General features: G+C 42.4%; 1 protein-coding gene across 1 annotated transcript; it reads left to right on the forward strand.

Moving 5' to 3' along the window:
* Positions 1 to 20,505: 20,505 nt before the first annotated feature.
* On the forward strand, positions 20,506 to 24,110 carry LOC133804736 (TPR repeat-containing thioredoxin TTL1-like). The gene is made up of 6 exons (XM_062242877.1): positions 20,506 to 21,585; positions 21,667 to 21,862; positions 21,968 to 22,140; positions 22,806 to 23,139; positions 23,263 to 23,467; positions 23,579 to 24,110. Exons 1-6 carry the CDS (start codon positions 20,633 to 20,635, stop codon positions 23,830 to 23,832), a joined length of 2,115 nt encoding a protein of 704 aa, XP_062098861.1. The 5' UTR covers positions 20,506 to 20,632; the 3' UTR covers positions 23,833 to 24,110.
* Positions 24,111 to 24,383: the final 273 nt, after the last annotated feature.

Consider the following 24,383-nt stretch of genomic DNA (forward strand, 5'->3'; position numbering starts at 1 on the left):
GATGCTAGAGTGAAAGCAGGGAGACTAAAGAAAAGAAGAATCAGAGCTGCTTGGGAAACTAAAAAGCAAAACAAGTGCAGTAGATGTGGGCAAAGAGGTCATAATAGGAAGACATGCCAAAACAAGCCAATAAACATATGAAAACAACACTAGAAAAACATTACATTTTATGGAATCATTTGATTTAAAAAAAAAACATTCGTTTACTTTCTTTAAATACTGAATTGGAAAATACTTGATTCTTTAAGACATATATTATTGTTATACGGAATACTGATGACGTTGCTTTTGAGTTGTAATAGCTTTGATTTTACCATACAAAAAACATAATATTTGATTAAGTTCATGTTATATATTGATGGAAAAATGTTTATCTTTAAAAATTCAATAGAACAAATATATATTGTACAACTTGAGAAAAATATGAATTATTAAACAGTTTACGTTGGGTTGTTTTTATATTGATATAAAAATTAATGTATCATATTAATTTGTCAACTATATATATTATGTGGATTGTTTGTTGCTACAAAGTTTACCAAACATAAAAATAATTACACAAAAATTGATATAAAATACATCATAAAAAACAACATAAACCACATAAACATTAATAAAAATTCTAGTATTGTCACATAAAAAAAAACTAAAATAAACATAAAAATAAGGTCTATAATCCAAAATAACATAAAATTTGTCAATTGTTTTTCAGTTTCTTTGTAGTTGCCATAATGTTGATGCCAGACCAAATGCAAAAATCACTGCTTGACCACCAAACCATTGTCCTTCTCTTTAGCCTTTTTTGGAGCTTCAGACAGACTAGGAATGTTTTCTTCTTCTTTCATTTTGCAGTATGAATAAAAAAACACAACTAACCTAGCACAATGATCTTCAACACAAAAATTTCTTGATGGAATATCCTTGTCATCAATAAAATACTCAATGAAAGAGGCAACAAAAATGCCACAATCACTGCAAAACAACCAAAAAGAAGCATCAAAATTATAAACATGTAAGCAAAAACAACTAGAAAAAAAAACACACACACAAATACAAATATAAAAAAATTACTTACTTATCCTCATTGCTGCACTTTCATACCTCCCACTCCTCAAAGAGTTGTACATGTAAATACACTTCCCTTTAATATTTAAATGACCAAGAATCCAATGACTCTCAACTTTTATATTGATGGGAAACAACACATAGTCAACATCACCCCATGACAACCCACACATAATCTTATTACCTTTAATAAACTAAGCAACAACATGCTTAGACTCACAACAGAATTGTCATTACCATTCTTAACATAACATTCATATAAAGAAGTTATGATTTCATGAAAGAAGCAATCTATTGTTGTGAATGAAATCTTAGGTGTAGATGCATACTTGCCTTTCTTTGGCATGTAAAAAAAATGACATTCATATGCTGAGAAAACAAACGTAGAACAATAACATAAAAACATAGGAACACAAAAAAATATATCAAAACAACAACCAATAAACAACATCAAAACATATAAAAAACACTAACCGAATCTAATAGAAATTCACCACAATGAACAAGATTATGAAACCACATCTTGTCATCTACATCATGCACTCTAAGTTGAAAAGCAGGATTAATAATATTCTTACCCTTACCGTAAATTTTGTTCTTCCTACAACAATTAAGAAGAAAAAAACAATATTGAAATGACATTAAAAAATAATTAAATACAAAAAATTATAACAAAAATAAACCTAAATAACATACCTGGGCTTCTTATTATGCCCCTCAGCAAGCCAATTATCAAAATCATGCTCATGATCAATATTAGGACCCTGCCCAATATTGTCATCCAGTGGGCACAAACCTTTGACATAACTAACCATAGAAAATTGTTGCCCAGCTTCAGGAGAACTAGAAGACCCAAATTCATTTATGAGTGGAGACTTTAAAGCTACTCCAGACTTCACAATCGTCTTCCCAACATTTGCGGTAGCTTCAATTTCAACACCATCCTCAAGACAACTTGGACTCAACTATACAGAAAAAAAAAACAACATATAAAATTTTACAATTACAAATTGAAATCAATAAAACAACAACATGAAAACACAAACCCACATTAGTTGCTGCAACAGCTTCACCATCAATAACTTCGGTCTCCTTTCCAGGTTGCACAACATCGAGCATGCCAACATCAATAGTGGAGCAACTTGGGTGCAACTAGACAACAATATATTAACAACTAAACATCAGCTACTAAAGCCACTAAAACAACTAAACAACAACATGAAAAAACATAGAAAAAATGTACAACAATCTTTGAGACAACATCTAACCCAGACATAACAAAATTTTCAACATCAACCTCATTTAAGTCTTCGGAAATTGAATCACGCTCCTTGTCACCAACAGTCTACATAACACATAACAAAAATCATTAAAAAATATTTAAACATAACAATTGAAAACTATAACTAATAAAAAAAAAAAAACTTGTTCAACAATATCATCATGAACTTCCTTGCTTGATACCTCAACTTGATTGGTATTAACATTAGTATTATCTTCACCAACCACTTCTTTGGCCTCATCCACATTGTCGTCATCACTATCACTATCATCAACATTTTTCTTTTTCTTGCCTTCCCCATCATCTCAATCTCCATCTTCATACTCTACTTCCTTTTTTATATTATCATCAAATTGGTCTTTTGTCTCCTCGTCCTCTTCTTCATATTCCTCGCACAATAACAACACAAAAATACCTTAGTAAAAGAATCAGCAAAAACATGATTAAACTTTGTTTGCATGTCAAACAAAGCAACAAACACTAAAATAAATTAGGATTCAACAAAACCCTTCAAACTTAATAAGTCAGCTGACATTGTTTGTTGATTAGACACAATTATGTCAATCTTAGCCTTCATTTCATCATCCACACAAAATTCAACCCAAGGGCGAGTTGTTGGCATGTCATCATCCCCAATTTCCAGTTTAGACTCAGAATGAACTCCAACATCCAGATTAGAGACAAAGTCAATCTTGCCTTTCCCACGATCCTTAACACCAGTGTTAAAATAAAAGCCCTCCAATTTTAAAACAGAACACTCATTATCAGTTAGTTTTAAATTCTGCAACTTTAACTATATATAAAAAATAAAAGAATGGAGAAAAATAAAAATTAGAAACACAACAAAAAAACATATAATAAAAACTAAACAACAACAAAAAATAAAATGTACCGTCTTCGTTGGAATGTCAAAAATGGGTAGTTTTCAACAGCGCGAAGGTAGGAGTAGTAAAGTAAGTCCAGTTAAGAATCCTAAGAATACCACTAGTAACAAATTTGTAATACTTCTCATTCATATGCTGATAACACTCATAAAACCACACTTGAAAAACATGTGGGCAACCTAGGATCCTATAAAATGGATCCACCTTTTTTTTATCTGAATGATAAAGGGCATTATACCAACTAACTAATTTGCCCTTCAAAGAGCCAATTGTATGCTCGAAGCAAGCCTCACCCAACGTATAATCATCATAACGACTACTGTCAACAATATCTAAATCTTCATGAAGAACTTGTGTATCCTTCCCAGAACAAAAAAGAAATCATTGAACAAATTATAAAACAGCCAACTTAACAGCGACTTCATCATTTTTACCCCACCTCTTAGCCCAAAAACACTCCCGAATAGATTGTATAGTAATCTTATCACAACCTGGACAATATTTTTCAAGAAATCCATTTGAAGCTTGTTTAAAATTCAACTTATTGCAATCCCCCACACAATCTAACCCAGAAATTAAGACAAACTCCTCAATACTAAACCTCAATCTAACACCACTAAACATAACCCAAAACTCATACTCATTAGGCTGTTTAACCTCTCCCAACAATAACCCATGAACAACTTGAGATTGAGTACTAAATGCAGGAATTTTGAAAAAAATGACCAAAACAAGTTTGGGAAAATATTTCCTTCTGCTTATCACTCAAATAATTATTGAGATCCTTAATAACTTCATAACTAGAACTAAGAACAACCCTTGAAAAAAGAATTGACTTGGCCTGATCTTATAATCCCAATCCTGCAACAAAAAACAAACAAAAATAAGACTAATGACTTAAAAATAACAAAAACAATCCAAAAAATATATTAATAATTAATCAAACATCAGATAATACAAAAACTACAATATAAAAACAAAAGTACAACATACAGAAGAACTCACTACAACATACAGACGAACTCACATTCAACAAGACAACAAGGAAACAATACGAAAACAACAATTCGCAAAACATATTAATTTCAAAATACCAAACATTAAAGAATCCATAAACAATGAAACTGGTAAAGGGAAAAACCTAAAAAAATCTACAATATTAAAAAAAACAATGAATATAAACACATAACAATTACACATTTGAAATAACTAAAAACAACAACGAAAACCCCTAACAATATAACTATAAAATTGTTTAAAACCTAAACATTATAAAATACAGAAACAAAACAACCAAAAAATAACCATAAATGAATAATCAAAACCTAAAAAACAATGACAAAACACCCCTGAAGAAACTGATCAAAAATAAAATCAAACCTTGACTTTCTTAGTTTCAGTAACTCCTGATACATTACGGCCAGATGAACCCAGTTTGGATTTCTTTGAATTACCCTTCCCATCATCACTTGGAGCTGCCCTCTTGACGATGCCTTTAAAGGTTTGCCCAGAGGTTTTTTTTCCATTGATTTGGGGTTGGGTTGAACATTAAATACTACTATCTTCTTTGAATCAGGAGAATTTTTAGATTATCAAATTTTCGAACATGCTTTTGAAATGGAGAAGGAGTTTCAGAACTTTATCGAGTACACACCATGATGAGAAAATTGAAAATAGTTTTGTTTAAATAGAAAAAAAAAAGTGAAATAAGGTCGTGGGAGGTAAGAGCATGAGCAAGATCGTGGGGAAATATGCTCATAAACTGTTCATTGCTGAAGAAAAAAGTAAAGCAACGTTGAAGAAGATGACTACCCAGAAACGTGTGTTAGAAAGGAAAAAAAAGTGAAAACCGTATATGTGTAAATATAAAAATGTGAAAGTTGTATAAAAGAAAATATAAAAATGTAAAAAATACCGCCTGTCCGAAAAAATGTAAACATACGGCCAAATTTGGTACTTTGTGTAAAATTCCTAAAATATATTTGTCAATTCATTTATATAGTGTTATTCCCTAAATAATTATGATATATATGAAGTTTTTAAGAATACATCCTACCCATATTACATTATTTGCAACCAGATAAGAGCCTTAAATAAATTTTGTTAATTAGAGGGTTTGAAGTTTGTGGGTTATCTAATGGGTTTCATTTTAGTTGGATATGCCATATATACAATGGATGTATATGATAATAATTATGTTGACTCATTTTTTCATCAACTTGCACAGAACAATAAATGAAGAGTTGTTTTGTGTGTAAAATCTCAAAGTGAAACATAATGATGAACAGTGAGCCAAAGAAAAGAGGAATTAAATGCAATAATAAATGAACGAGACAAAGATTTATAGTGGTTCGGCCTAGAAAAGATGACCTACGTCAACTTCAGTAAGTATTATTTATGATGAACTTTGAACCTTCAAGAACAAGCCCACTGAGTTTGATATTGTTCTTATGGCAGTTAAAGTAATGGAGAGTAGGAGCTCTCTACGAAAATGAATAGTTACTGACTTGTTTTTTTTTACCCTTGTTACATTTCGATTTGCACTATTTACAGCTGTACGCCCTAATTTTCCACGGGCTATTAGCGAGCTGAGATATAGCATAATTATATCAGCCACATGGGCAGAGGTGTTGTTGTCAGGTCCTACCTCTTTAGCTCGAGGTAACCAAAGGTTTACCTCGAGATTATTTAAGGGCCGAGTCAGGAATATGAAGACCGAAGGTCAAGAAGGCATTCAGCTGGAGGCACGGGCTGGAGTTGGAAGCTGTGACCCTTTATAAAGTCAACCACGCAATGTAAACATGCATATATCAGACATCACGTGTCTGATATATCCCTGAATTCTCGGACACGCAACATGAACGTGCGTGTTCAGGCACCCACGACTGGGTTGGGCCGTGCGGCCCATTATCCCCCTTACCTATTGATTAGACCACACTTCATTTGTCAAGATTTATGAATTAATCATGAAGGTCATAGAAGTGACATGATGGGTAAGAAGGTCACAGGATGACCCCCCTTACCAACTCCCAGGTGCCCTCTCCTATAAATATGGAGAGTCTGGGAGTTGCAAGGGGTTGGATTCTATTGTATAACGAAATACCTTGTAAGAAATACCAAAAATATAGCAATAATATTGGCTGGTGGAGTAGAAGGATTTTAACCTTTGAACCACCTAAAAACGTATTCGTGTCATCAGTCCATTTTAAGATCATTCATCTATTTCGGTTCATTATTCATCACTAATCCCATTCTCTTATTTTCTTAATTACCTGTTGGCGAAGAACCGCGTCAATAGATTGGTGCTTTCATTGAGAGTTTGTTAGATTGGTGCTATCGCAAGTATCCAACTATGGTGACCACTCGATCAAGACACGGTAACAAGGCGGACCAACATGATGGGCAGGGGGCCCATCATGCTGCCATCTCCGGTGAGCAAAACCTCGAAGTTCAGCAGTGGTCGGGCAAGCAGCCAATAGGCCAGGATGACACTGGAAGTTCGGCACCCCGGCCACCTAATCCAAACCCAGATTTTTACACGGCGGTAGAGATGGAGAATGCTCAGCTGAGGAGTCAGCTGGCGAAAGCCAATCAGCAGATTAAGGAGGTGTTGGCCCGACTACCCCCTCTTACAACCGACGCTAACGTCGGAAAGAGGCAAGGCGAGACTCATAAGTCCCGCCGGGGTAATCGGTCCAGGCCTAGCTGCTCGGCCAGACCTCCGATACCCAACTCTACTCCCTCATCGCACCGCCGAGAGGCAAACTTCGAAGAACTACCCAGAGCCGAACAACAGTATAGCCGCTCAGTCCGAACTTCAACTCCCAGCTCACAGCCAGCCTCGAGCGCGCCCAGGAGGGCTCGAGGGAATTCTAGAAGGAGATCCGGGGAGGGCTCACAGTGACAGCCCATCCCGGCCAGCCGTCCTGCGCCCCGTCCAGATCGCCAGGCGCGAGGCCCGCAAGTTGGCAGGGCTGAAAGGCCCCTACCTAACCTGATTCGCCCTGATGAAACCAGGATTGTATCCCTGGTCAGACATCCTCCTTCACCAATAAGATATCCGTCTCCTCCTCGGCCTATCTGAGATATTCCAGCTTATGGGAGCAGCAGGAGAATCCCGCCATCCGCAGGACCTTCCCATCATAGCAGGGCGCCCATAGGAAGCCCGGATCCTCACCCCCAGAGGCGGGCTCCGAGCTTCTCTAACGGGAGCTACTGGACCGGAAGTCGCCAAAGTGACCTTTCTAGCGGAGACCTGCGCCAACACCTAAGCTCGGCGCAAAGTCCTCAAGCCACCCCGAGGGGTGACCTACGAGATCGCCTTAACTCTCATAGGGGGGACCCGGTAGGAGGTGGCAGCCATGCTCGCTCAAGGGGAGACTTGTCCGAGGTACGTAACGGCGGGAATGTCCCAAATAACCTATCTCAAAATAGGAGGGGAAATAACCCACCAAACGTATACAATGGATCCGGAGCTGTTAAACAGCCTCAGAATAACCAAGGAGATTAGGACAAAACCCTTGAGTGCCTAGCTCAGATGGAGGAGCTAATGAGGAAGCTCCTGTCGGAGAAAGAAAAAGACGAATATGATTCAGGGGACGAGCTTGAGCTCTTCACCCCCAGCATAGCAGCAACGGCATACCCGCCTGGTTTCCGTATGCCGCACCTATCCAAATTCAACGGAGACAGAGATCCGTCAGATCATCTGGGTATGTTCAATACCCTGATGATGGCCCACAACATTGGCCCCGAGCTGAGGTGTCTGATATTTCCCTCCACACTGACTGGGCCGGCGAGACAGTGGTTCAAACAAAATAAGAAGCAGTCAATCAGCTCCTGGAAAACTTTCTCTGCTGACTTCAAAAGAGCATTCCGAGCCTCCCAGGCTGCCCGCGTCAAGGCTGACTCCCTGGCTAACGTGAGACAACAACCCGATGAGCTTCTGAAGGCTTACCTGAGCAGGTTCGCGAACGTCGCTGCTCTAGCCAGAGACGCAGATGACAGCTCCAAGCTCATGGCTTTGAGGACTGGAATCCTCGTCAGAGGGGGACTCTGGAATGAAATACAAAGGAAGGGAGTCAGCTCAGTAAAAAAATTCCTAAATAGGGCCCAGGGGTGGATCAACTTGGAGGAGGCCCAAGCCTCAGCCGTAGGAACCAGCCAGGTCCCTGAGCAGCTCGCTGGAGTGGGAACGGAGGTCGTGACAGCGACCCAGAACGTTACACAGAATAACCAGTTCGGTGGAGGCAAGAGAAAGGGGAACGGCGAGGGCAACCAGCACGGCCCAAAGAAGAATAAGTCCGTAGAAAAATTTAAGCCGGTCTACGCGACTTATACGGAGCTCACCCACTCTAGGGAGAACATCTTCCTAGCAAACTCTGCTCGCCTCCCCTGGAAGAAGTCGGAGCTGTTAAAGCACCAGAAAGGGGAAGCGAGACACCTCCAAGTTTTGCTGTTTCCACAACGACGTTGGCCACAATACCGATGATTGTAGACACCTGAAAGATGAGATCGAGACTCATCAGAGCCGGCCCCTTGGCTCAGTATGCGTGGAACAGGGTTCTAGCAAGCCGACCTGCTCCGGAAGTCCCGGTCAGTCAGCCCGGGTCTCGAGTAGATCAAGACGTCCCTCCTCCAGTGATAGGAGGAGAGATATCCACAATCTCTGGAGGTCCTCATTTGGCTGGCACGAGCAGGGGTGCCCAAAAGAGGTACGTCAACGAACTCAAGGCTCATAATGGAGTAGAGTTCGTCCCCGAGCAGCATCTGCCAAAGCAGCAGCGATTGGAAGGGCAACCAATCATTTTTACTGAAGAAGATGCTAGCCACGTTCAGTTCCCTCATAACGACCCTCTGGTCGTAGCAGTGCAGCTCTCTAATCGGAAGGTTAGGAGAGTGCTGATCGATACTGGGAGCTCAGTGAACCTTCTATTCCAGTCCACACTGGAGAAGATGGGTTTGACTGTCGCCGAATTGAAGGCGACCTCCATGATGCTGTATGGTTTCTCGGGAGAAGGATCAGCGGCTATAGGGATGATCGAGCTGGTGGTCACCTTAGGAGAGGGACCTTGGACAGTCTCAAAACTCCTCGAGTTCGTGGTCATCGACTGCCCCGCTGCATACAATGCCATTTTGGGTCGACCTACGCTTATAGCTTTTGAAGCCATCACCTCCGTCCGCCACCTCACGCTGAAATTCCCTTCCTCCACAGGGATATGCATGGTCCGTGGCGATCAGCTTGCTGCCAGGGAATGCTACAACATTTCCATGAAGGGAAAATTGAAACCCGGGCAGTTAGCAATGGCCATCCAAGGTGGAGAAGAGGAATCTCAGGAACCTTTGCCTAATACTGAGATTGAAAAATCTCAGAGCGCCGAAGGGGAAAGTATCGTCCTAAGTGAGGATATTGACCCCCGAATAGGCGAGGACAAGTCTGAACTCCAAGCTATTGAAGAGCTCAAGGAAGTAAATATCGATCCGCAAAATTCCTCACGGATGGTTAAGCTCAGGAAAAACCTTTGTGGCAAGAGGAAGGCGGAGTTGATCAAATTTCTGTAGGATAACCTGGATGTGTTCGCATGGTCACACGAGGACATGGTGGGAATCAATCCAAATGTCATCATGCACACCCTTCATTTGGATAAGAGCGTTCCTGCAAAGTCCCAGAAACAGAGGCGCTGGGAACAACTCGAGCGGAGGCCTTAGAAGAAGAAGTAGCCCGACTCAAGAAATGCGGCTTTATCCGTGAAGCCAAGTTTCCGGTTTGGGTCGCCAATCTCGTGCTGGTCCCGAAGCCCAACGGGAAATGGCGGACCTGCATCGACTTCTCCGATCTGAATAAAGCCTGCCCCAAAGATTGTTTTCCCTTGCCAAGGAACGACCAATTGGTGGACGCCATGGTGGGGCACGAGCTCATGTCCTTTATGGACGCGTATTTAGGCTATAATCAGATCGCCATGAACCCAGCGGATCAGGAGCACACCAGCTTCATGACCCCAACTAACGTCTATTGTTACAAGGTCATGCCGTTCGGGCTGAAGAACGCCGGAGCTACATACCAGAGACTAGTGAATAGAATGTTTGCCAACCAGATTGGGAAGAATATGGAAGTGTACGTTGATGACATGCTGGTCAAGTCAAAGACTGCCGATAACCACGTTTCCGACCTGGAGGAATGCTTCATGATACTAAGAGAATACGGCATGAGGCTTAACCCGTAGAAGTGCACTTTCGGGGTCGCGTCTGGAAAATTCCTGGGTTTCATTGTCAACACTAGAGGAATCGAGGCAAACCCCGATAAGATTAAGTCATTGCTCGAGCTTCCATCACCTAGGTCGCGTAAGGACGTTCAAGGCCTGACAGGAAGGGTGGCAGCCCTTAATCGGTTTATTTCAAAATCCACCGACAAGTGCCTGCCATTCTACAACTTGCTCCGAGGAAATAAGAAGTTCGAGTGGACAGAGGAGTGCGGAAGTGCTTTCCTCGACCTAAAGGCACATCTGGCCGAGGAGCCCGTATTGTCCAAACCAAAGGCAGGAGAGCCTTTTTTCCTTTACCTAGCTGTCACAGAGGATGCAGCTAGTGCCGTATTGGTTCGAGAAGAAGTCGGGGTTCAAAAACCAGTCTATTACATCAGCAAGAGACTTATCGAAGCCGAATCCCGATACCCGTTTATGGCAAAATTGGCGTTCTGTCTTATCACGGCCTCCCGAAAGCTCAGGCCGTATTTCCAGTCCCACTCAATACACGTCATGACCGATCAACCTTTAAGGTAGGTTTTGCAAAAACTTGAGGCATCGGGACGCCTGTTGAAGTGGGCTATGGAGCTCAGTCAATTCGAGATTCTGTACACCCCACGAACTGCTATAAAGAGTCAGGCCCTGGCCGATTTTGTGGCAGAGTGCACAGGATTCAGGGAGGATTCAGTGGAAGGGTCACCCCAGGTCACCTCGACCCAGGCGTCATGGAAGATCTTCGTGGATGGCTCATCCAATGAGAACGGCTCCGAGGCTGGAATAATTTTGATATCCCCAGAAGGGCATAGATTACACTCGGCGCTGAGATTCGGATTCAAGGCCTCCAACAATGAGGTCGAATACGAAGCTTTGCTGGCTGGGCTAAGGGTAGCCCAGGAGCTGAAGGCCAGCTCCGTTCAGTGCTTCAGCGATTCCCAGCTCGTGGTAAACCAGGTGCTAGGTGAGTATCAGGCACGGGGAGCCAAGATGGTCGCTTACCTGGCCAAGGTAAAAGTTGAACTATCTGCGTTTGAGCGAGGCTCAATTGAGCAGATACCTTGGGAGCAGAACACTAACGCAGACGCCCTCGCCAAGCTCACGACCTTCGGGGAGACGGAGGCTTTGGGGTTAGTACCGATAGAGTTCTTGGAGAAACCAAGCATAGAAGAGGTCAGGGAGGAGGTCGAGATGATTGACGCCAGACCGACTTGGATGACCCCCCTCCTCGAGTATCTCACCAAAGGAAAGTTACCCGAGGGACGTAATGACGCACGACGGGTACTGTACCAGGCTCCAAGGTATACGATAGTAGATGGGGTGCTGTACCGACGTGGGCATTCCCTACCCCTCTTACGATGTGTTCTGCCAGGTGAGGCAAAGGCCATCTTGCAGGAAGTGCACGAGGGTTTTTGCGGGGATCACACTGGGGGGCAAAGCTTGGCCCTAAAAGTCTTAAGGCAAGGGTATTATTGGCCCACTCTATCAAAGGACTCGATCTCGTACGTCAAGAAATGTGACAAGTGCCAGCGATTTGCCACAGTTTCCCGAGCTCCCCCAGTCGAGTTGAAGATGATCTCGTCCCCATGGCCATATGCGGTCTGGGGAATCGACTTGGTTGGCGCCCTCCCTACTGGAAAGGGTGGGGTCCGCTACGCTGTGGTAGCTATCGACTACTTCACGAAGTGGGCTGAGGCAGAACCTTTGGCAACAATCACTTCCAAGAAAGTCCTCGACTTCGTGGTCAAGAGCATTATGTGCTGATTCGGGCTGCCAAAGAAAATCGTATCCGACAATGGGACTCAGTTCGACAGTGACCTCTTCACCGAATTTTGTGAAAGGTACGGAATTGTGAAAAGCTTCTCATCCGTGGCCTATCCCCAGGCAAATGGCCAGGTCGAGGCTGTCAATAAGACGCTAAAGGCGAGCCTTAAGAAGAGACTAGACGAAGCCAAGGGGATCTGGCCAGAACAACTCCCCCAGGTTCTGTGGTCATACCGGACCTCGCATCGGACTCCTACAGGTCATACTCCTTTCTCCTTGACTTTTGGGAGTGAGGCAGTCCTCCCTGCTGAGATTAAGGTATCTTCGCATAGAGTCCAGGCGCATGACCAGGACCGCAACCACGAAATACTTTGCGCGTCCCTCGACCTGATTGATGAAAGACAAGAAGATTCACAACTTCAGCTCGCGTATTACCAGCAAAAAATCACTCGTTATTTCAACTCAAAGGTCAAAAAACGTGCCTTTAGCATTGGCGACCTGGTCCTCAGGAGAGTCTTCTTAGCCGGTAAGGATCCCAAAGATGGAGTATTGGGACCGAACTGGGAAGGGCCATATCAAATTACCGAGGTCATAAAGGAAGGAACTTACAAATTAGCTCGGCTCAATGGAGAAGCAGTCCCACGAGCCTGGAACGCCATCCATTTGAAGAAGTATTATCAGTAACACCCTTGTAAGGCTTAAAAGCCACCTTTTCTTTTTAGCAATGAGAATTAAATCTTTGTTTATTATTGTGTATATTTGTGGATGTAATCTCAAGTAACCACGAAAGACCCTTTCCTAGTTACTTGGGGGGCATATGGTGCCTGGATATAACTAGGTTGCCTTAAAGGCTTAGAAGTTGATTCAAATCGATTGATCGTTGTTTTTCTTAAAAAACACGAGATATTGATAAAGGATTAACGCGAACTAAGTCCTATCCTGGATATAACCAAGTCGCCTTAAAGGCTTAGAAGTTGATTCAAATCGATTGATCGTTGTTTTTCTTAAAAAACACGAGATATTGATAAAGGATTAACGCGAACTAAGTCTTATCCTGGATATAACCAGGTCGTCTTAAAACTTAGAAGTTGATTCAAATTGATTAATAAGTGTTTTTCTTAAAAAGCACAAGATATTAGTCAAGAATTAACACGAACTAAGTTTTCAAACTAACGTCCTGGACATAACCAGGTCTCAAAATTTAGAAGTTAATTCAAATTGATTAATCGGTGTTTTTCTTAAAAAGCACAAGATATTAGTCAAGAATTAACACGAACTAAGTTTTCAAACTAATGTCCTGGACATAACCAGGTCCTAAAACTTAGAAGTTAATTCAAGATTGATTGATCGTTGTTTTTTCTAAAGAGCACAAGATATTATATCAAGAATTAACGCGGACTAAGTTTTCAAGGCAATGTCCGGGGAGCAACCAGGACTTATCTTAAAAAAAAGATAAACAAACTTATACTATTACCGAAGTGCATAGAGGCAAAAAGATATAAACCAATTAAAAGCAAAAATTGATAAAGCCAATTGTCTTGAGGTGAAAAAACTTCATACAAAAATTACAAAAAAAAAAAAATATAATAAATGTGTTCAAAAAAGAAAAAGAAAGGCCCTAGGCCCCACCGGGCTGCTCCGTTGAGGTCGCCGTCTCACCCTCCTGCTCGGCCGTTGCGGAGGTCTCCCCGGTCTTAGAGGGCGCCTCTTGCTGAAGACGAACTTTAAACCCCTCCAGGAAGGGCTCCCAGACATCCGCTCCTAGGAAGGAGAAGTCGCTGTCCGGGTTGAAGACCCAGCAGTGGTATAGCATGTCCTCCATGGCGGAGCTGGAAGCTTCCTTCTCCTTTTCCAAGGCGACCTTTGCCTCCTCGGCCTCAGTTTTTGCAGAGTCTAGCGCGGCCCGGGCAGTCCTGGCCTCCTCGAGTTCGGCCGTTACAGCGGCTAGGGCGGCCTTGTTAGCCTCGGCCTCTTCCAGCTTGGGGCGGGACGCGTCCAGCTCAGCCCGTGCGGCCACCAAGGCATCCTTGGCCTCCTGTTCCTGCTTTTGGGTAGTCTTCAGGGCGGCCAAGGTAGTCTTCTGGGCGGCCAAAACAGCCTGATGCTCACCCCTCATGTCCTCGAGGCGAGCCTTGGACCTGGATATGCTCCGGTGAAGAGCCAAGGCACCCTACAAAGAAAAGAGGCAACTGCCTTAGAAAAAAAAGAAAGAACGTGCGATGCATGATAACCAAAGAGTACAAAACGTAAAGCCAACTTACTGTTAGAGCCATTCCCAGTGAAGACTCCATCACGCTCTCCGGGCTCCTTGTTTCGATCGCCCCCAGGTCCTTTTCGGTGGCGCTGTAGTAGTGGTCGACGGTGTAGGTCGTTGTCTCGTACACCGTCCCCCGAAAGACGTCAGGAATTTTCTCCAAGGCCTGGGGGTCCACCGGAATGCGCACCTCGGGGACTGCGGTCGCCAAAATCCTGGGCTCCGCTTCCATATCTCGAACAAAGGCGGGAGCTCGTGGAGGGGGCGGGGGCATCTTCTCCACTGCGGCAGGAGGGGGAGGTACCTTGGCCGGGGCAGCTGGGGTCTGGTCCATCCCCTTTGCAGGGGACTTGGATGGTGTCCCAGCGGCTTTCTTCGCCACCCGGAGCTTCTTCATTTTGGGTCCAGAGGCCCTAGCAGAAGAGTTCCCTCCGGTGAACATAGCTCGCAGGTCATTGTTCCTGGGCTGAGACATCTCCTCTGGCAAAACAAAGACAACATTAGTATACAAGTAAGCATTTATGCAAGAACAACAAAAATAAGGGGGAAAAAGCGGAACTCAAGTATATATATTGAAAGGGATCCTACCCCCCGAGCTAGAAGAGGAATCTATGGTCACGACCATTGGCCCCGGAGCTCCTGCGGGGGAATCTAAGACAATTACTTCGCGAGCTGGAACAGGTTCTGGGTCCGAATCTGGTTCAGGACTAGGCTCTTCTACATACTGCCTAAGACCCGGAGCTACAATACCCTCCCGAAGAGAGGGCCACGACCGGAGATTAGTCCCATACTCCTCAAAGGAGGCCGACCTAAAGTCTAAGGTGTTGTCTACGACTACAGTACCCCTAGGGTGGCTACTCTCGTAATCCAGCACGAGCCGGTCGACACACTGGAGTAGGGTTACGTCGAGGTCTGTGTCCTTTTGATGGCGTTGGACGGGCTGGTTGGGATTAAATCTAGCTAACTGAGGATCGGCGGTGGCCCTATCTAAGCCCCTGAACATGTAAGGATTACCTTGCCCAGAGGGACCTGCGGCTGCTCCATACTGGATCCTCTCCTCGTCCGTTCCTTGGGAGACCTCCAGCGCCCGCTTCCTCCTCGTCCTTACGAGGGGCACCTCGTCCTCTCCTTCCCCCGCGGCCTCCTCCTCGGGGATGGGTCTCATCTTGCGAGCTGGGGGAGGCCCTCGGGGTCTCCTCAGGGCCAAAGTATGGCCTGAAGAGATGAGTTTGCATGCCAACATCGTCTCGTCTGTCACGAGCTGGCGATAGTCCTTTTCACTGGGGGGCAGACCCGCCAGTGTCTCGTACTGACTCCCAAGGATCAAAGACTTGTCTGTCCTCACAAAAATGGCTGCAGAATTGTTCTAAGTCAGAAACTGATAAAGGGGAACTAATCAATACTTAACTTACGAGCTAAGAGCAAAAGGTACTTACGAGGACGATTGAAGTAATGAAGTTTGCAGTTGCGAAACCCCTTGGACATAAAGAACTGGTCTTTGAAGTCATTGGGGTGGCTGGGCAGCTCGATGACCACAGCCGTGTTTGGAAAGCGGGTCAGGTAGTAGAACCCGTCGCCTCGCCCCAGCTGCTCCGGGCTGGCCTTGAGGCAGAAAAAATATAAGATATCCGCAGAGTGGGGACCTTCCATTCCTGTTTCAGGAACAGATATCTCAACCCCGCCAACAAACGGTAGGAGTTGGGGGGGAGCTGGAAAGGAGCCAACTTCACGTAGTTGAGGAAGTCGGCGAAGTATTGGTCCAGCGGGAGGAAGGCCCCAGCCTTGAAGTGCTCGTCACTCCAAGCCGCGTATTCCTCGTCGAGCGGCGCGCAGCTCCGCTCACCTTCTAGGGGAGGTCGGGCGATCAGGACGCCCCTCCCCAGCTCGATGTTGTGGGAAAGGAATATTTTATTCACTTTCCCCTGGTCGGTGATCTTCGAGACGATCCTCTCGGCCTCGAAAAAAGCATCGGGCGCCACCTCGAGCTCTTGCTCCACGGCCGGCCCAAAGACGGGGATTGGGGAGTCTATCATCACCTCCTTTCCTTTGGATTGTTGGGAGGACGAGCTGCCTGCGGTCTTCTTAGGAGCGTTCTTCTTGGGTCCCATTTGGTCGCCTAGCGAACAAAAGAAGAAATTTTAGAAAAGGCGACCTAAGCATAAGAAAGAATCTAAAGAGGTGTTTCCTTTGCATGGGCTGAGGTAATCTCAGCTCGTGGAGAGTGAGACCACGCGGTTCTATGAACACGCGCCTGTGCTCCCAACGGATCCCCGATTACTCGGAATTCGTGTGTCAGGAGGGTCAGGATAAAAGTTTGCCTTGGAAGGAAAGTTTCAGTAGGCAAGAAGTGTAAAACCGCCTGTGAGGCGTGTCCCCTAAGCTACCCGGTTTTGCACCCAAAATGCTGGATATTTTAAACAAGCATACCAAAAAATCCTACCCAGAAGATTTCCCCAGAAAGCGCACCCTATGAGCCATGCTCCTAAATGGTTTTCTTCTACAATCGATGCCCTAAAATAAAAACCTACACCCTTCATACCCACAAAAAACCAACAGAATATTGCATGCAGCTACAGGAACTATTCACCTATGCTACAGTGAAAAGAAAATTTAAAGCATGCACAGTCAGAAAACTTACAAAGTGTTTTGCTGTGAGGGGGATGAAGGGGTCGTCTAGGTTGGGGCCTCGGCGGAGTAACTGGTACCAAAACCTGAAAGGAGCCCTTGCACCTGATCCTCTGGAATGCTGGGAACAGTAACTGGGAGAAAAAAAAGGGTTTTTTGAGGTTGAGAAGAGAGAAGAAGATGGGAAATTTAGAAAATTTTCAAATAAACGGGTGGCCCATGCGTAAGGTGGCCATCCCTTTTATATACGTGAATGGCCATGTGAGGAGGGCCGTTGGATTGCCCTGATGTGGGATCTGAGGCTCTCCACTCGAAAGGCGAAACGACGGTTGAGTATAGGATATGCCATTTAATGCAGTTCTCAGAAGACGTACCGTCACCAACCACGATGCTCCACGTATTCGACGCCTGCGTAATAGGTGAAATATGGAGGGTCCATGGAGAAGCCTAAAAGCCCCCACTGTGGCCCCAGATGATGTCGTGTGCCACGAGCATAGGCTTGGGGGGCAAATGTACGCCCTAATTTTCCACGGGCTATTAGCGAGCTGAGATATAGCATAATTATATCAGCCACGTGGCCGAAGTTGCTGTTGTCAGGTCCTACCTCTTTAGCTCGAGGTAACCAAAGGTTTACCTCGAGATTATTTAAGGGCCGAGTCAGGAATATGAAGACCGAAGGTCAAGAAGGCATCCAGCTCGAGGCATGGGCTGGAGTTGGAAGCTGTGACCCTTTATAAAGTCAACCACGCAATGTAAACGTGCATATATCAGACATCACGTGTCTGATATATCTCTGAATTCTCGGAAACGCAGCATGAACGTGCGTGTTCAGGCACCCACGACTGGGTTAGGCTGTGCGGCCCATTATCCCCCTTACCTATTGATTAGACTACACTTCAATTGTCAGGATTTAGGAATTAATCATGAAGGTCACAGAAGTGACATGATGGGTAAGAAGGTCACGGGATGACCCCCCTTACCAACTCCCAGGTGCCCTCTCCTATAAATATGGAGAGCCTAGGAGTTGCAAGGGGTTGAATTCTATTGTATAACGAAATACCTTGTAAGAAATACCAAAAATATAGCAATAATATTGGCTGGTGGAGTAGAAGGATTTTAACCTTTGAACCACCTAAAAATATATTCGTGTCATCAGTCCATTTTGAGATCATTCATCTGTTTTGGTTCATTATTCAGCACTAATCCCTTTCTCTTGTTTTCTTAATTACCTGTTGGCAAAGAACTGCGTCAACAATAGCCGTGGAGATAGGAAGGGCTGACGGTGACACTTGTTTCTCGATTAGGCTAAATTTCGAGAAACTTGGATGGAGAAAGGTTTCTTTCTCACCAAAAATGTTAATTTGACGTGTCTTGTTCATTTAAAGGTGAAAGCGCACTCTGGTGTTGAAGGCTCGAAGGGCGAGGGCCACCGGCGAGTAGCGAGCAGCCTCGACAACTAGTGAGTGTGGCTGGCGACCGGTGAGCACGGCTGGCAATCGACGAGTGTCTCGGCTGACCAGCTATGGCTGATGATGTCTTAGTTGGTGCTTGTGGTGTGTGTTAGTTCGACTTGTGCGACCGACTAGGGCGATTGGCTAGGACCCTTTTCTTCTTACGATCGGTGTTGGTGTGGCCAATTAGAGATCATTTGGTTGGGAAAAGTAGGCCAGCTCTGGTGAGTCCTACCTCTTAGGTGTTGGGAGATTGGCGATGATTACTCCTTACGACGACTGGTGGCGACTATTCTGCCTTGCCACTTTGTCTTGACACTTCATCGCTCCGCGGACAGCCACGTGGTAGGTGCCAAATTTTGGTTATAACAAATTACATGTAGATACATATAATTTTTACATGACATGATCAATATGTAATCTTCAAAACGAGCACTAAGGTCAGACTTTAAAAAGTGTGTATACATAAACTATACTCTGAAATTAGACGTGGTAGGGTTTTAGTTTATGAGTCTATTAATATCAAATCATCATGACCTTAAATTTTTCTACCAAATAATGATTTGTGTAAGAATATACTTAGGTATGTGTGTATGCTGCCAATGAGCAGCCTTTTGAGAAATGTGGGTTGCGAAGCTTTTCTATGTTGAGGGTTATTACAAGCCGGCACCGACTAATAATTATAAATACACAAACATATATTATTGTAGGTTGACTTAAAGACACATATTCTTCTGTATATCTTTCCATACCATATTTTGCACGAATTGTTCTTGAACGATAAAAAAAAACGTTATATGTTCAAGTTTGTTGATTTTATTATATGTTACAATGACAAAAAATGTTCCAAACGCTAAAAGAAAAAGATAGGATATTGTATGGGAAGGAGGCAAGAACAATAAATAAATAAAGAAAAGAAACTGGTCTAGAAAAAGGTTACAGCTGGTTATCATTGTAAATGTGGTCCAGGGCAAACAGTCCCTTAATTGCCGTCTGTTTAGTACTATTCCAAAAACTAAATCTAAATCTCAATTGAAATCATCTATTTTTGTCAAAGCCAGTGGTTGTTGTTTGCAATAAACACTGATTAGATTCACCAACAGGGTCTAATTTGGGTCACGCGATTTTAAGATAAAGTAGTTTGTTACTAAAAGCACTTTCTGTTTTAATAAATAAACTAATGCTAGAGACTAATTATATTATTAACATTGATATATATATATATATAATATTTATTCACAAATGGACTGCCACATTGATTTTTCTTTCCCATTTTCACCATAATTAATATGTATCAAGTCTGCTAGTTTTCAAAACCAACAATACGTTTCTTTTTTTTCCGGAGAAAACTAATTAAACAACGTTAATTATGCTCCTAATCTTACTTAGGCCAATTATATTTAACTTTAATTCGCTTTGTCTTGACTAGTAGCTTCATTAACGTGACCCTTTTTGTTAAACTAAAAGTTCCAAAGAGTCACATCACATCTCCGGATCTCCCTGAATTTTTTGAAAAGCAATATTTGAGGTCGGTTCAAGGAATTGGATTTCAGTTCAATTTGTTGCTCACTTAATTAACGGTATCACACACAAAACAAAGGTGGAGAGATGTGAAAAAACAGGAAGCCTATTTTAACATGTAAATGTAATTATACTTTAAGTCTTAATATCACTTTTAAGTTGTCAATTTTAAACAGTTTCACTGTTCTTTATTGGGGGGGTTAATTGATATCATCAGGTCAGGTTAATTGTAATTAACTTAAAGCACTTAACAAGTTATCCTTGACCCTACATGTTATTTTTCAAAAATAAAAAAAAGTTGATTTCTTGGAAGCCACTCTAGGAGGCTATGAAATTATAAAACACACACACACACACACACATATATATATATATATATAAACATGGAGTATGTTGAAACATAAAATTCTTCTTCCTTCACATACAAGCCAATCTTTTTTTCCTTAATATATAATTTTCCATATTGTTTATGTGTTCAACCATCTTTTTCCTAACACATTTTCTTTTGCAACAACGTTGTTTTTGATTCATAGTTTCATACCCAGAAGACAGTAATGGCAGAAATCGCCAGTAACAGAATGAGCAATGAGTTTGGTTGTGGTTTCATGAGTGGGATTTTCAACCGTTGGAGCCATTGGTCCAAAAAATCCCCTGCTGTTCATTCACTGCCAAGCTCTGAAAAACCCAACAAGCCTTCTCACACTCAGACTAATCATGTCTCCCAGAAAAAAAGAAGCACCACCTCAGCAGAGCCCGCCATTGAAGAAAACTCGATCTCAGTTAAACCTGTCATGAAACTAGACCAAAAACCCACTAGGAATTCAGTCTCAGATCACCCCAGAACATCGGTTTCACTGAGAAAAATTCGATGGAGGGGACTCTCAGACGCTGCCAGAAGCTCAACTTCTTCATCCAAATCCAATGGTTCAGGAGAAGAGAGAAAGCTGAGAAGAGAATCTACGGCTAATGCTCTCGAACTCGCTCGAGTTATCACTGAAAACCGGCCAGTCGACCATACAAAAGCTCTTTCCAAAACAAGTACCAGTAATAGTGCCATTGTGTTGGGACATTTGGGTAACTTGAAGCAACCGGTGAGTAAGAACTTGGTTGCTAGTAATAATACTACTCCAAGTTCTACGTCTAGAACTATTTTGGCACTTTCTAGAAGTCTTCAAGAGATGAACTATGCACCTAGCAAAAATGGCTATGGAAACATTGTGAGGAAGAACAGTGATGAGTTTCGAGGGATTTCGAATAAGTTGGAGCCTGAAGTGTTGAAGAGAATGGGAAATGAGGCCTACAAGGAAGGAAGATTTAAAGATGCTTTGGTTTTGTATGATCGAGCCATTGCTCTGGACTCAAGTAAAGCAGCTTATCACAGCAACAAAAGTGCTGCTTTGATTGGCTTAGGGCGACTTATTGAAGCAGTTGGTGAAAGTAATGAGGCCATTAGAATTGACCCTTCTTATCATAGAGCTCATCATCGTTTGGCAACATTGTATCTCAGGTATATTATTATTTATGTTGTTTTTCTACTCTTTCTTTTGTGTCGTTTGTGTTTGAAACTGTGTCAAACCAATTTTTTCAGATTGGGACAAGCAGAGAAAGCTTTGTATCACTACAAACAATCTGGGCCTTATACTAACTCAAAAGATACGGACAAAGCTCAAGCTCTTGAAAAATGTCTAGTGAGTTGTGACGAAGCTCGTAAACTCCAAAAGTGGAATACTTTGCTGACCGAGACCCGATTTGCAATATCCTCTGGCGCCAATTCAGCTCCACTGGTTGGCCTCAACTCTTCCAAATTTTAATGCATATTTCTTGCTTCAAAAGGGTTGCTCTGTTAAGCAGATTATAATCTAACGTTATTTGTGTTTTGTTTGTATAAGTTGCTTACTTTACAAGCAGAGGCCTTGTTCAGGCTTCTAAGACATGAAGAGGCATACGCCACCTACCAAAAGGGAGCCAATTTCAGCATTGATGTTTGCACCAACTTCTTTGGCATGGCTTCTAGTGCTTACCGGTTGATGATTGGATCCCAAGTTTACTTGGCTTCTGGCAGGTTGGGATTGACAAAATTACTATCAATAATGCTATGATTAACTATTATAAATTCGTCAAAACACTGAAATTAAAAAGGGTCTCTCTTGCAGTGCTATGACACATCTTAATGTATTGTCACAACTGTAACGAGTACATTACCAATAACTAACAATTTTCTATTACTAATTAAGGATATTTCTTTAGGGCCATTCAAAATACATGCTGTCTATTTTTTTATAAAACCACAGTAAGATTGGGACCCTGCAATTTGATACCATTTAAAGCTTAGCCTCGACCATTAGCAAATTCCACAAAGCACTTCACTTTTGATGTTTTTTGTTTTGGTTGGAAGGGGGGGTTGGTGTTGGAGACAATTCCCAAATAAGAACAGAATGAATAATTATGCTTTGGATTAAAAATTAATATATAAAAGTAACATCCATTAGCAGCAAGTAAAAGCTTCTTTTTTTTTTAACCAAAACAATAAAAGATAAACAATCAATTTCAAACTATTCCAACCCCACTTTATGTAAGTGAAGTTTTAACTCTTTTGGGCTCTTGTTCCTTTCTGTAGCACACTGATCAGCGAGTTTTGACTATTTTAAATCATCATAATTTGATTGACTTTATTAGAGAATATGTACCCGATCTTCCTTATTTAATGTATTTTTTTTTCTTTGGCAGGTTTGATGATGCTGTAATGGCAGCTCAAGAAGCAGCAAAGCTAGATCCAAATAACAAGGAGATCATCACGGCAGTAAAGAGAGCCAGAGCCGTATCATCGGCTCGATCAACCGGCAATCTTCTCTTCAAGGCAGAAAATTACTCCCATGCCTGCGTTGCGTACAGCCAAGGACTAGAACACGATCCACACAATTCTGTTTTACTATGTAACCGGGCAGCTTGTCGCTCTAAGCTCGGCCAATTTGAAAAGGCCATTGAAGACTGCACTGCCGCTCTTGTTGTACAGCCTTCTTATAGCAAGGCCAGGCTACGTAGTGCCGATTGTAATGCCAAGGTAATGAAAGCCAAGCCATGCTGCTCTTTCTCTCTCCCTCTTAATATTTGAAAGAATGATTATGCATTGATTAGTACGAGTCTGACGGAATCTAGTAAAATTTTATAATTTTTAATTAATTAGTTGGAGAGGTGGGAAGCTGCAATTCAAGATTACGAAGTTCTTATAAGAGAGACGCCAGGGAATGAGGAAGTTGGGCGAGCTTTGTTTGAGGCCCAAGTCCAGCTCAAAAGACAACATGGTGAAGACATCGAGGACATTCAGTTCGGATCCAACTTGGTTTCAGTCTCCAGCACTGAACGTTTCAGACACATTGTAACTTCACCTGGTAATTATTCATATGCTTAGTTTGATAACTATTATATACACATACATATGTATATAATTCAAAGGCAATAGGTAACGACTAATAACTGTTTTGCTTTGAATAACGGCACAGGAATGTCTGTAGTCTTGTTTTGTAACAAAGCAAAACAAAAACGAGTGTTTCAAGCACTGGAACAAGTCTGCAAGAGATTCCCATCAGTGAATTTCCTCAAGGTAGAGGTGGAAGACTACCCTTACTTGGTCAAAACAGAAGGGGTGACCACCATTCCCACGTTTAAGATATACAAAAATGGTTCAGGGGTTAAGGAAATTCAAGGCAGCAACCATGAATTATTAGAGAGCTCAGTCAAATGGTACAGCAGTTGAAAACTTACACTCTCATACAAAAATCCCTCAAATTTTTTAGTAGGCATAGATTAATTATTTTTAGTGGGCTATTCTTAGATGTGGCTTTGGACCTTTCGTTAATAAGTTTTTCCTTTTTCTTTCTTTATTTTCTTTTCATTCTTTTAATTTAAAAATGTGATTGTATGCGGTCTTAAACTATAATTTGAGAATCTCTGCCCCCAATTTCTCTGATAAAAGGTTACATGACAAGCAATGTTAACGAACTGTTTACAATGAAAGGCAGGGGAGAGGTTTGGCAGAGTGATTTTTTTTTTTTTATTAATTCGAATATTGTAATGCACTGGTTAGCTAAGACCGTTACACTGTGTATTTTAAATAGTGCTTAACTCGTTAAACAAATCATTAGGACATAAATATGGATATAAATGTGATTAATGATCAAGGGTTAAAAATTTCGGTCAAAATGAATGAATATTTCATTAAAACGTTAAGTTATACATGAGATCTTATAATAAACATTTACAAAGTTGTTTAAAGTTCCAAAAAGGTCCTTACAACATAAAAGTTAC

Source organism: Humulus lupulus, chromosome X (assembly GCF_963169125.1).
Source record: "Humulus lupulus chromosome X, drHumLupu1.1, whole genome shotgun sequence".
NCBI classification, from domain to species: domain Eukaryota; kingdom Viridiplantae; phylum Streptophyta; class Magnoliopsida; order Rosales; family Cannabaceae; genus Humulus; species Humulus lupulus.

Coding starts and splice junctions, on each gene's coding strand:
- LOC133804736 (XM_062242877.1), top strand. CDS start 20,633: ATGGCAGAAATCGCCAGTAACAGAATGAGCAATGAGTTTGGTTGTGGT. Junction 22,141..22,805: donor GTTTACTTGGCTTCTGGCAG/GTTGGGATTGAC, acceptor TTTCTTTGGCAG/GTTTGATGATGCTGTAATGG. Junction 23,140..23,262: donor GTGCCGATTGTAATGCCAAG/GTAATGAAAGCC, acceptor TTAATTAATTAG/TTGGAGAGGTGGGAAGCTGC.